Raw genomic sequence first — 13,745 nt, forward strand, 5'->3', positions numbered from 1 at the left:
AGACTGCTTTCACTGTGTCCCATAGATTTGGATTGATATGTTTTCATTGTCATTTGTTGCCATGATGCTTTTTATATCTTCTTTGAGCTCTTTGGTAACCAAATCATTATTTAATAGTATGCCATTTAGCCTCCAGGTGTTTAATATTTTTTTATTGTTTTTATTGTAATTGATTTCTAATTTTATGCCATTGTAATCTGAGAAGATGCTTGATATGATTACTATCTTCTTAAATTTGAAGAGACATTGCCTATGTCCCAAAATGTGGTCTATCTTTAAAAATTACCCATGTGCACTTGAGGAGAATGTATATTCTGTGGCTTTGAGGTGAGATGTTCTGAAGATGCCAATTAATTCCATCTGATCTAATGAGTCATTTAGGATTGATATTTCTTTGCTGATTTTTTGTTTAGAGGATTTACCCAGTGGTGTTAATGGGGTATTAAAGTCCCCTACTATGACTATATTGCTGTCAATCTCTTCCTTGATATCCTCCAGGAGTTGTTTTCTTTAAATGTATTTGGGTGCTTCTTTATTGGGTGCATATATGTTTACCAAAGTTATATCTTCTTTTTTAATTGTTCCCTTTAGTATTATGAAGTGGCCTTCATTATCTCTTGTTATGGCCTTCACTTTGAGGTCTAATTTGTCAGATATAAGTATTGCTACCCCAGCTTTTCTTTTCATTTCCATTCACCTGAAAAATCTTTTCCACCCCTTCACCCTCAGTCTGTGTGAGTCCTTTATTCTGAGGTGACAGTAGATAAGATATATGGGTCATATTTTCTTATCCACTCAGCTAACCTATGTCTTTTTATTTTGGAATTTAATCCATTTGCATTTAAAGTTATTGTTGATAGGTACTTGTTGTCGCCTATATGCTAGTGTTCCTTTTTCCCTTCCTATTTCTTCTTTTACACCAGACCCGTTAGCATTTCTTGCATTGCTGGTTTGGTGGTAATAAACTCCCTTAGTCCTTTTTTTGTGTGTGAAACTCCTGATTTCATCTTCAATTTTTATTGATAGCCTTGCTAGGTACAGTATTCTTGGACTCAGACTCTTGTTTTGCACGACTTTGTATATTTCACTCCATTCCATTGTGGCCTGATGTGTTTCTGTTGAGAAATCAGTCTGATGGGAAATCCCTTGTAGGTTATTTTCTGTCTCTCTCTGGTAGCCTTTAAGATTCTTATTTTGTTGTTGGTATTATGTAACAAAAGGGTAATATGCAAATAGACAAAATGGTAGAACAACTGAACAACCAGTCGAAGCATAACATGCTAATAATATGTTAAGGCTCTTCAAATGCTTGCTATGACGTGCACTGACCACCAGGGGGTAGATGCTCCAATTGATAGGTTAGCTTTCTGCTGGGATCTGGCTGATCGGGACTTAGTGAGATGGGCCAGACACACTCTGGAGCCCTTCTATGGTCCCTTCCTGGACCAATCATACACTAGTGAGGTTCCTCAGCTTGACCTGTGCCCTCTCACAGTCCTGGAGCCCTCTGGATGTCAGAGAGCCAGTATGAGCCCAATCCTGCAGGCCATCCCCCTTGGGAGGGTGCCAGATGCAGGGCTCATGATTGGTGAGTGCTGCTGCGGCAGTGAGAGCTCTCCCAATCAGGACTGTGAGCCCAAGACAGGCACAGTGGGGCCAAGATGAGCAGGAGTGGCAGATAGGAGCTGTAGGTGGCGTTGTACTGTGGATTTCAGCCCAATCCCTGCAGGCCACCCAGAGAGTCCCCAACTGTGCACAAATTTGTGCACATTAATTATAATGTGTCTTGATGTCACATTTTGGGATTCATCTTGTTTGGAACTCTCTGAGCTTCTTGGACTTCTGTGAGTTTTTTCTTCCCTATATCAGGGAAGTTTTCTGTCATTATTTCTTCAAACAGGTTTTCTAATCCTTCTCAGTTTCCTCTCCTTCTCGCACCCCTATTATGTGGATGTTGTTTCATTTTATGTTGTCCCAAAGTTTTCTCAGGCTCTCCTCTTGTTTTCTAAGTTGTGTTTTGTTTTTTGTGTTGTTTTTGTTTTTGTTTTTGTTTTTTTGTTTGTTTTTTCTAATTGTTATTCTGCTTGGGTATTTTTTTTCTACCTTGTCTTCTAGCTCACTGATGCAGTCCTCTGCTTCTTCTAGTCTACTGTTTATGCTTTCTATTGTGTTCTTTATTGCAGCAATGTCATTTTTCATTTCTCATTAGTTCCTCTTCTTTTCCTTTTGGTTTTACAGATATTGTTGAATTTGTCTTCCATCCTTTTCAGTGTCTTTATGATCATTGCTCTAGATTCTTTCTCTGACATATTGCTTGCCTCCATTTCATTTACTTCCTTTGCCAGTGATTCATCCTTTTCTTTAGTATGCAGGCTGTTTCTTTGTCTCCCCATGATCACTCCTCTCAGGGTGTCTGATTATGTAGCTTACTCTCTCCTGCATTGACTTAAATGCATAAAATACAACATGACAAGACACAACGCAGAGGTCATCAAACACAAATGTATTCACGATAGTAATAACACCAAAGAAAGGTGACCACAAAAAGAGAATTGGGGAAGAGAAAAGAGTGCAGAAATGATATTGAGAAAAGGAAAAAATGTAAGAGAGAAAAAGAGAGAGAAGAAAAAAGAAGGGGGAAATTATATGTAAATTGGGAGAAAACTCTAAAAAACAAACAAACAAACAAAAAGTAATTAATCAAAAAAAATACAAACAACAAACACCCAGATGAGTCTGAGGAGGTAGAGCTCTCAATAGGCAATTGATATCTGACTTCCTATCTATGGATTGCCTCACCGGCTGTGTTTAATTTGCCAATTCCAGGTGGATGTTATTCAATTCAGCTGTTCCATCTCTCTGTTCTGTGAGGAGGCGCAAGGCCCATCACATATTCAGTGCTGCTTTGTCTCCCTCTGGAAAAACTTTTTAGGTGCCTGCAGTCGGAGAGGCTGGCATCTTGGTGTTCATGGGTTCGCAGCTGAGGCAGCTAGTCCCTGGGCTTTCTGGTTGTAGGATCCCAAGAGTATCTGATGTCTCCCCAGCTGAAGATAAGGTTGGGCTTCGAATCACAGCCGCTCTTCCCTTCAAGATGGCATGGTTTCTGCGGCAGAGCTGGCTGCTCCAGGAGAGATTTCAGCAGTAGTAGAGGCTGCCCAGCCAGGGAGCCTGGTCCACCAGTCCCCAGTAGTCCTATGGAATATAGCTGTTCCTCACTCACAAATACACACACTCCCTGCACGTTCACACACTCTCCTTTCACTCTCTCCACTCACACACTATGTTGCAGCCAGTTGTCCTGTCAGCCACTGTCTTGGATCTCTTTTATTTCTTCTTCTTATCTGATCCCTGTGGCTAGGACTTCCAGTACTATGTTGAATAAGAGTGGTGAAAGTGTGCATATCTGTCTTGTTCCTGTTCTTAAGGGAAACACTTTTTTTAAACATGGTTACATGTACAGTTTATAAACTAAGCAACATCCACATGCAACTGAGCACTAAGCACAAACCTATGGACAGCAGCATCGGCTACTCGGTTCCCTGGATGCCAGTCATTGCAGTTACTCAGCTGGACGTTCATCTGTGACAACAGTGTTTGGAGTTGAGTGTCACCACCATGCAGGCCTCGCGGATGGTCATGGGGCTCCACAGGGGGCACAGCCACGCAGGCAGGAGGCAAGAGCCATCCATGCAAGGTGCCACCATGCAGGACCCGCCTGCTCCCAGGGCTGGTAATGATCAACAGGGAGGAAACTGTTTTTGAATTGTCCTCGGTATCCCTGGTGTCAGTGAGTCTGGAGTCTCTGGAAGCTGCTGGAAGCTTCCAGTCTTCCCCGGATGCATCAGCTAGTTGACTGGCATTACCAAGTCCTACAATCAAGTGTGGCTTCAAGTACAGACTACTCCCTCTCCTACCTCTTCCTTCCTCTGCTCCTAAGCATCTGCTGTTGATCACGGATCTTTGGTTGCAAGAAACAGGCACTGTGAAACAGGTGCGCCTACATGATGTACACCTTCTCCGTCTGGGAAAAGTGGAAGACCTCTTTGGTTCTCAGGCAGACAACCTTCTTGTCTTGACAGATGGAGAGCAGAGAGTTGTAGCCATTGGGCAGCATCATGGGCAGGTTGTTCTCATTCATCATGTTGCCGGAGATCTTGCGGACTAAATGGGAGTTGGTGCAGTGGGACATGGGCAGGGGCTGTGCAAGCTTGTTCAGGGAGGGGCTGTACACAGGGTTCCTGGAGCTGCCGCCCTCCTTGTAGCACTGTGAAGTATTTATGGCTGAGAGGCCAGCCTGCAGGGTGAGGGTGAACACTGAGTTGTTCCCCAGCTGATGCAGCCAGTAGTTGTCATACCAGAACTGCTGGATCAGCATCTTCCACCAGCCCGGGTCCAGCAGGTTCTTGTGGGAGTGGGAAGATGTGCATGTCTGGCAGGAAGGCCAGCATGCCCATGGCCTGCCAGACCTTGTCCAGCTGGCTCCCCTCGGTCTGACTGAAGTGTTTCCACTCGTCTCATGGCGTCCAGTCTCTTGTTCTGCCTGATGAGTTCAAAGAACTCCTGAATCCTGAGGCTGACCTCCTGGCAGCTCTTCATCTTGTGCAGCTGGGACTTGTTGTCATGGCACCAGGCCAGGCAGGTGGCAGTCTTGCATCTCTCCAGGGACTCCTCCACTTCTTTGGCTGTCAGGAACATCTTGATGTTCACCAGGTCCTGGATGCCGCTCTGCTATGCCAGCTTCGCTACCATGTCGTAGTAGCTGCAGCACAGTGGGTGCTCCACCACCATGCGGCCCATGCATTTCTGCTTCCACAGATGGTGGCTGCCAGCTGGTCACTGCTGTGTTCCTTGAGGTGCTCAATCCTGCACTTGCACAGTTTGGTGCTCTCATCCTCAGCCTGGATGGACTCCACCACCTTCATCTTGAGGACACCAAGCTTCTCTACCATGCCATCCAGAAGGCTGACCACGGAGTCCACAGCAGGGCAGCTTCTCAGGGTCTTCTTTAGCTCAGCCACCAACATGGTGACATGGCTTGTCTCATGGTTGACATTTTTCTGAGCAACTTGAAAGCGTTTGTTCATTGTTTCATAAGAAACCTCGAGGGCCGGGTACTCTTGCACTTTCAGGGTCAAGGAGAGCTGGGTGGCTGACTCCTGCACCATCATCTTGCATTGGCCAGAACATTGGTGGGCAGAGGGGCAAGGGAAACACTTTTCGTTTTGCCCATTGGGAATAATGTTGGCTGATGGTTTGTCATATATGACCTTTATTATATTGAGGTATGAATCCTCTAGTCCCACTTTACTGAGATTTTTTATTTTAAAAAAAAAAAGATGCTAGATTTTATCAAATGCTTTTTCTGCATCAATTATATGATCATGTGATTTTTATCTTTCAGTTTGTTTATGTGATGTATCACGTTTATTGATCTGTGAATATTGTACAAGCCTTGCAGCCCCCAAATAAATTCCACTTTGTTATGGTGTATGATTTTTAAAGTATTGCTGGATCCAATTTGCTAATATTTTGTTGAGAATTTTAGCATATACGTCCATCAGAGATATTGGCCTGTAATTTTCTTTCTTTGTACTGTCTATCTGGTTTTGGAATTAGGATAATGCTGGCTTTGCAAAAAGAGTTTGAAAGTCTTTCCTCCTCTGGAATTTTTAAAATAGTTCGAAGAGGATAGGTTTTAGTTCTTTGAATGTTTATTAAAACTCACATCTGAAGCCATCTGTTCCAGGACTTTTGTTTGCTGTGAGGTGTGTGTGTGTGTGTGTGTGTGTGTGTGTGTGTGTGTGTGTGTGTGTTTAATTACTGCTTCAATTTCATTCATTGTTATCAGCCTATTTGGGTTTTCTGTTTTTTCACATAGAATTTTGGAAGATTGTATGTTTCTAGGAATTTGTCCATTCCACCCAGGTTACCCAAATGGTTGGCATATAGTTGTTTATAGTATTTTCTTGAAACCCTTTGTATTTCTGTGATGTCAGTGGTTACTTCACCACTTTCATTTCTGATTTCATTTATTTGGGTCCTCTCTCTTCGTTTCTTGATGAGTTTGGCTAAAGTTTCATCAATCTTGTTTCTCTTTTCAAAGAACCAGTTCTTGGTTTCAGTTTGTATTGCTATTTTAGTTTCTATGTCATTTATTTCCACTCTTATCTTTATTATTTTCTTCTACTTTTTCTGGACTTTTCTTGTTGCTCTCTTTAATTTTTTTAAGTTGTAGGGTTAGATAGTTTACTGATAATTTTTCTTGCTTTTTTGAGTTAGGTATGTAATGCTATGAACTTCCTTCTCAGAACTGCTTTTACTGTGTCCCATAGATTTTTGGTTGTGTGTTCATTTTAATTTGTTTCCAGGAAGTTTTTTATTTCTTGCTTGATCTCATTGGTTACCCATTTATTGTTTAACTCCATGCTATTTAGCCACCATGTGTCTGAATATTTTTGAGGTGTTTTTGTTTTTTTTTTGTTTTTGTTTTTTGTGTTTTTATTGTAGTTGATTTCTAGTTTCATGTCTTTGTGATCCAAGAAGATGCTTGTTATAATTTCAGTCTTCTTGAACTTGTAGAGACTTATTTTGTGTCCTAACATGTGATCTGTCTTTGAGAATGTTCCATATTCACTTGAGAGGAATGTATATTCTGCTGCTTTGGGATGAAATGTTCTGTAAATATAAATTAAATTCTTCTGAGCTTGTGTGTCATTTAGGATCTCAGTTTCCTTGTTGATTTTCTGTCTGAAAGATATATCCAATGATATCGGATAGGGAGCAATGTTAAAGTCCTTTACTATGCCTGTATTGCTGTCAATCTCTCCCTTAATGTCCACTATATATAATTTGGTGCTCTTATATTGGGTGCATATATGTTTACAAAGGTTATATTTTCTTATTGCATTGATCCCTTTAGTATTATACAGTGACCTTCTTTGCCTTTTTCATGGCCTTTGTTTTTAAGTTTATTTTGTTAGATATGAGTATTGCTATTTCAGCTTTTTATTTTTCATTTACATTTGCATGAAAATTTCCCCCATCACTTCATTTCAGTCTCTGTGAATCATTTGTCCTGAGGTGGGTCTCTTACAGACAGCATATATATGAGTCATGCTTTTTATCCATTCATCTTACCCTATGTCTTCTGATTGGAGCATTTAATTCATTTACCTTTAAGGTTATTATTGATATGTACTTATATATTTCCACTTTATACGTATGTTCATTCTCTCCCAATTTCTTCTTCTTCTTAAAGCAATCCCTTTAATATTTATTGCAATGCTGGTTTGGTGGTAATGCACTCCTTGAGACTTTTTAATCTGGAAGCTCTTTATTCCAAAAGAGCCTATTATGGAATCAGTAGGATGGGGTCACTGGATTTCTCATGAAGGGGAGCTGCCATTCAGGCCATAATCTAGTACCAGGACTCCTGGTGGCTGCTCCCTCACACCTCTCCCCAGTGCCAGCACCCCAGACTCTCCTCAGGCAAGATAGTAGGTGTGTCTCCCCACCCCCAGGCAAACATCTGACTTTCCCCCGTTTTGTTTTACTTGACCTCAGCAGTGCAAAAGCCTAGAGATTGGGTGTACTGGACGCTGAGGGTGAGTGGTGTCTCCATTGGATCTCCCATAAGGTTCCCTGGAGTGTGGAGGAGGAATAGCCTCACCCCAAAGCAATTCACTGACAATGCCTGAAAACTTCCAGCCTATTAAGCCCCAGTTTGTGCCACTGACTCCTCAGTGGGGCTTAAAATTCAGGGTGAGGTGAGGAGGATTCCAAAGGGCTGGGGGAGTGGACGCCAGAGGGTGGAGTAATTGCTTTTCACCAAGCTGAAGCCCCTTGCAGTGGATTGTTTCTCCCAAGAAAATGGCTGCTGCAGAATAGAGAGAAATTAATATGGCCGCAGAGGTAAACACCTGAACTCCACCTCACACAATCACTTCAAAACTACAACTAAAAGACAAAATGCACATCATCCAGAACCTCAGGAAGGCTGGCTAAGTGGAAATTCTACAACTATAAGGGAAGAGAAAAGCACACTGAGACTCAAAAGAGCTGTGGAAGTAAAGTGCAGAGGTACAGAAGCACGCATGCGCAGAGAGGGCTGGCAACTGAATACATGGCTGGCTTTCTCAAGCCACAGGGAGACACAAGCTCTCAACTGCTCTGAACTCCAGTTCCAGGCAAGACTCTGGGGACCCAGACTCATACGGAGAGAAACTGGACTGTCTAGCAGTGTGCAGAACTTGAGGGCAGTTTTCTCTCAGAGGTGCTTGCAGTGATTACCAAGAGAGACTGAGACCCAGGGGCCGATTAGCACAGGGCTGACAGGATACTATTGCTGTTTGCTCTGCCCTGAGACTCTGCCCCATCCAAGCTGTGCACAGAGGCTTTTGCATATCAGTGGCCTGGTACTTTGAAATCTAAACTTACCTATCAAACTGCAGCTGAGTCAGAGAGACCCAGAACATCCAAAAGAAGGCCCCAGGCCCCAGAGAAGCTTGCATTGCTTCACTGCTGGGCCTCATCTGGGAACCTCCAAACACCAAAAAAAAGAAGAGGAATCTGCAGATCTCTCTGTAGCTCCTGCTGGGTGGCTTCAGGCAGTGGCTAAATTAGAACCTCATTGGAGATCCAAGAGCCAGTGTACACAGTGGTCAGAGTAGGACCATCCAGATTACAACTCCTCAGATCCATAAGGGACACACTCAGGGGGCAGACTTAGTGAGTGCCAAAGCCCCACTGAAGCAAGTCTTACCTCATAAGGGTGTCTCCAGCTCAGAAGTTCTCCCATTATTGACACAGCTGATCCTCACAGCCAAATGGCCTGTAGGTCAATTTCTCCCAGTGATAACAACAATCAAGGCACACAATCCACAAAGGGGTGCACCAAGAGGGTCCATCTAAGGCACCTGGGGAGGCTGAGCCACTGGGCCCTATAGGACACCTACCACACAAGGCCACTCTATCAACTCAGGGAAGCAGCCAAAATGCGGAGATAAAGAAACAGATCACAAATGAAAGAAATGGAGGAAAGCAAATGACTGAATATAGAGTTCAAAACCACAGTTATAAGGTTACTCAAGAATTTCTTATAAAAGTCTAATAAATGTAGTGAGTCCCTTGAGGATATGAAAAAGGACCAACTAGAAATTAAGCAAACACTGACTGAAATAAAAAATATTATACAGAGATTCAACAGTAGACTAGAGGAATGCAAGAATCAAGTCAATTATTTGAAATACAAAGAAGAAGAAGAAAAGAACACCCAACAGGAAAAGCAAAAAGCTAAAGGAATCCAAAAATATGAAGATAGTGTAAGGAGCCTCTGGGACAATTTCAAGCGTACCAACATCCCAGTTATGGAGTGCCAGAAGAAGAGAGAGAGCAAGATACTGAAAACCTATTTGAAGAAATAATGACTGAAAACTTCCCCACCTGGTGAAAGAATATACTTACAAGTTCAGGAAGTGCACAGAACCCAAAACAAAAGGAATCCAAACAGGACCACACCAAGACACATCATAATTAAAATGCCAAGAGCAAAAGACAAAGAATATTAAAAGCAGCAAGAGAAAAACAGTTAGTTACCTACAAGGATGCACCCATACAATGGTCAGCTGATTTCTCAATAGAAACTATGCAGGCCAGATGGGAGTGGCAAGAAATATTCAAAGTGATGAATAGCAAGAATCTACAACCAAGATTACTCTACCCAGCAAAGCTATCATTCAGAATTAAAAGTCTCACAGATAAGAAAAAGATAAAGGAGTCAGCACTGCCAAACCAGTATTATATGAAATGCTGAGAGGTATTCTTTAAGAGGAAGAAGAAGAAAACTGTGAAGAAAAAAATTATGACAAATACATATCTACCAACAAGTGAATCTAAAAATCAAGTGAACAAAAAATCTGATAAACAGAATAAACTGGTGAATATAATAGCATCAGAGACATATAAAGGGAGTGGACTGATAATTCTCAGGAGTAAAGGGGTGTGAGCAGTGGAGGAAGAGAATTGACAAAAATCATACACCTATGGATAAGGACAGTGTGGTGGGGTAAGGGCATGGGGTGGGGTGTGAACTGGGTGGAGGGGAACTTGTGGGGAGGGGTAGAGGAACAACTGTAAAGATTTTTTTTTTGAAAAATAAAAAATTTAAAAATCAATAAAATTATTTTTAAAAACAAGCAAAAAGCAAAACAAAAACAAAAAACTGCTGTTTCGGTATCAGAAGATGATCTAGTATCAGAACTCCTGGTGGCATCTCCCCCATCCCTCTCCCCAGTGCCAGCACCCCACACTCTCCTCAGGCATGCCTATTCTCACAGCCCTCCCTCTGCCAGAGCCCTGGGTAGTGTCTATGAATGAAAGTATTGTGCACTGGCCCTTTAAACAGATGGCTTTAACTCCAGCGGGCTTGCCTCTCCTAGCCAGACTATCACCCACCGCTTTCTGGGTACTACATGGATGCCTGTTCATGGCTCTGGGTGCTATGGCCTGGGAGGCCCAGTCAGGGATTAGGCTTCACACCTCTCAGAGGGACCTCCCACAGCCAAGGCATTCTTCCATAGCCTCAACTGCGCCGCCCCCACCCCCTCCCCCCCGCCGAGCATGGCCAGTGCTTTAGTCACTCCACCCTTCCTACTGTTCTCCATGCGATTTTTGCAGACGCCAGTGAAAAGTCTCCTCTTCAGCCTGATCAGTGTGGCTCAGTGGTTGAGCATCGAGCCACGCACCAAGAGGACACGGTTTCAATTCCCAGTCATGGCATATTCAATCAGGATTGCAGGCTCAGTCCCCAGTAGGGCGCGTGCAGAAGGTAGAAAAATCAATGTTTCCCATACACGTTTTTATCCCTCTGTCCCTTCCTCTCTCTCTAACATCAAAAACAAAACAAAACAAAACAAAACATTTTTTAAGTCTTCTCTTCAGATAGTCACCGGTTAGTATTGTTCCCCAATTTAGGTATGATTTCCATTTTGGTTCTGTGAGGTATTGAGAGAAAGATCCCTGCCTACTCCACCACCACCTTAAGTCTGAATTCCTTTTTAAATCCAGTAGTAAGTATGTAAAGTTTTAAAATCTTGGGGTCAAAATGAGCTAATTCATGTGTGTGTTTTTTTTTTCTTTTTATGATTTGCTTACTTGAATCAGAATCCAAAAATGTCTACATAATTGCAATTATCTCTTAAATTTCTTTTCCTCCATGGGTCTCCCTTCCACCTTCTCTGTTTTTTCCTTGCAATTTATCTATTGAAGAAACTGGGTCATTTGTCTCCAAATCTAGATTTTGCTCATTGCATCTCTGTGGTGTTATTTAACATGTTCCTCTGTCCTCTTTATTCCCGTAAATTTTAAATAACTGATTTAATCTTGCAGCTCTGTACAGGAAAACTTCTAAAAGTATTTAACCACCAAACACAGTCTCTGGAAGGTGGGATTATAAGTAGTATAGTATATGTATCTTGTATTAGGAGATTGAATTTTGGATGAACAATGCTGTGACTTTGAAAATCACAAAATAAAAATTCCAAATATGAGTGGGCTATCTTTACTTTCAGGTGCTCAGAATTTGAGTGGAGACTTGAGGGCTACAGCAAGGAACTAGAAGGGTTTAGAAAACGTGAAGTGATGTCTACAGAAGAAATGAAGAACAATGTTGAAAAGCTTAATGAGATTTCCAAGAACCTAGATCAGGCGCTGGTGGAATTTGAGGTTTGAGGCCTTGGGATGGGTATTTATGCCTCTGTACTATTCTGTTAGTTCTGGTCCTTGGTTTTGTATTTTCCTAACATCACCTGTCAGCTTGATAGTACTTATTGATTAATTGATTGATTGATTGACCTTTTCTTTCATTGGTACTTTTCTTTCATTCAGCTACCTTTTCTACACTCCTACATTATACTAGGTTTTTTGTAGTCATTGAGCACACAGAGAAGAAATTATAATAGAATAATTGGTCATATGTATTGAGCATTCATCACTTAATGTCCATAACAAACCTCTGAGGTAGGTACTGTTATTATCTCCATTTACCCAAATTTAAAATGAGAGAACTAAGACTTGAAGAAGCTAAGTAATTTCTCCTGAAGGTCAACTAGTAAGTTATATACAATATATATATATAATTGAGAGAGATAGAAAAATCAATCATGAGAGATAATCATTGATCTGCTGCCTCCTGCACACCCCCTATTGGGTAATCAAGCCCACAACCCGGGCATGTGCCCTGACTGGGAATCAAACCCTGACCTCCTGGTTCATAGGTCAATGCTCAACCACTGAACCATGTTGGCTGGGCTCCACTAGTAAGTTCTTTAACTATTAAAGTTCTTACCTTTTAGGCAAGTTGACACAAGAAGGCAGCATCATGTAAATAGCAAATGTACACATGGAAACTGTGGAAATAGAGCTATAGATACATCACAGTGGGAGCAAAGCTGGTGAAGCAAGTAGCAAATTATCCTAGAGCAGTGGTTCTCAACCTTCCTAATGCTGTGACCCTTTAATACAGTTCCTCATGTTGTGGTGACGCCCAACCATAAAATTATCTTTGTTGCTACTTAATAACTGTAATATTGCTGCTGTTATGAATCATAAGGTAAATATCTGATATGCAGAATATCTTAGGTGACCCCTGTGAAAGGGTCGTTCAACCCCCAAAGGGGTCACAACCCACAGGTTGAGAACCGCTGTCCTAGAGGTTCACCCAACTAGATCTCAGCTGCCATGACCCTCACAGGTAGAGAGGGATCCTCCTGATTGAGTCCACACCTTATTTTCCTCTCTTGCTAACAAGCATCTTTCTTGACTTGGTGTTCAAAATGTTGAGTAATTTGCCGGGGTGGCTTCTAGGGTCCAGGAAAACCACCAACCTAATAGACAGTATCCCCCTTTGCCTGCAGTTGATCAATAAGGAGGAGGAGCTGCTGGGAAAGGATAAGAGTACCTTCCCTCTTCTGCAAACCGTGATGACCAACAAAGTACCCTACGAACAGCTGTGGGGAACAACCTATGAGTTCAGCATCAAGTCAGAGGAGTGGATGAATGGTATGCCGCAGTCCCCTATGCTGGGGCAGGATGGGGATGGAGTAATGGGTCCACCCTGGCCAGTTCTGAAAAAAAGTTTCATCTTTGAATTCTGGCTGGACTTTGCAACATATTCTGATACTCTGGATTAAGGCAGCCACAGTTCAATTTTTCTGATATGATAATGATGGAAGATGAGGATCAAAGAGCCATATCTATTGCCAGAGTAAATCCAGAGACATGGATTGGGTAGTTACTTGGAGAGGCAGGTGGTGAGAGAATAAGATAGCCGCTCCATTAGTGTGCTATTGCAAAAAAAGGACAAAGTGCTATAGGCATCTACAAACTACCCCTTTTACTCTAGATCCTAGGAGATACTGAGAAGGTAGAGTCCACAGAACTAGATGACTAATCTGGTATGGGGCAAGGGGACAGAGAGAGAGAGTGAAGGGCCAGAATGACTTCTACACTATTAGCTTAGGCAAGATGGTGGATATTGCTGTCACCAAACATCAGTGTCCTTGTCTTTGGCTTATCTTTTTGTTCCTTTGACAGTGTCTTTCACAGAAGTTTTTAATTTTAATGAAGTCTAGAGTGTCATTTCTTTCATATATCATGCCTTTGGTGTTGTCCTAACAGGTTATCACCAAAGCCACAGTCATCTAGATTCTTCTTCTGTATGTGATCTCCTAGGATTTTTATAGTTTTGC

At 42.1% G+C, this 13,745-nt stretch overlaps 1 protein-coding gene and 1 pseudogene across 2 annotated transcripts in view; one reads left to right on the top strand and one right to left on the bottom strand.

Moving 5' to 3' along the window:
• The window catches only part of DNAH3 (dynein axonemal heavy chain 3), a 182,030-nt gene that overhangs the window by 37,963 nt on the left and 130,322 nt on the right, over positions 1-13,745 (top strand). Inside the window, exons 16-17 of the mRNA XM_084882694.1 lie at positions 11,568-11,721; positions 12,912-13,056. Of these exons, the coding sequence (XP_084738820.1) occupies positions 11,568-11,721; positions 12,912-13,056 (299 nt within the window). The remainder of the gene's footprint in view (positions 1-11,567; positions 11,722-12,911; positions 13,057-13,745) is intronic.
• Positions 3,998-5,168, bottom strand: LOC311620863 (E3 ubiquitin-protein transferase MAEA-like; annotated as a pseudogene). Its single transcript has one exon. The product of its transcript is annotated as an E3 ubiquitin-protein transferase MAEA-like (transcript).

This window comes from Pipistrellus hanaki, assembly GCF_964339955.1.
Source record: "Pipistrellus hanaki genome assembly, chromosome: 4".
Taxonomy (NCBI): domain Eukaryota; kingdom Metazoa; phylum Chordata; class Mammalia; order Chiroptera; family Vespertilionidae; genus Pipistrellus; species Pipistrellus hanaki.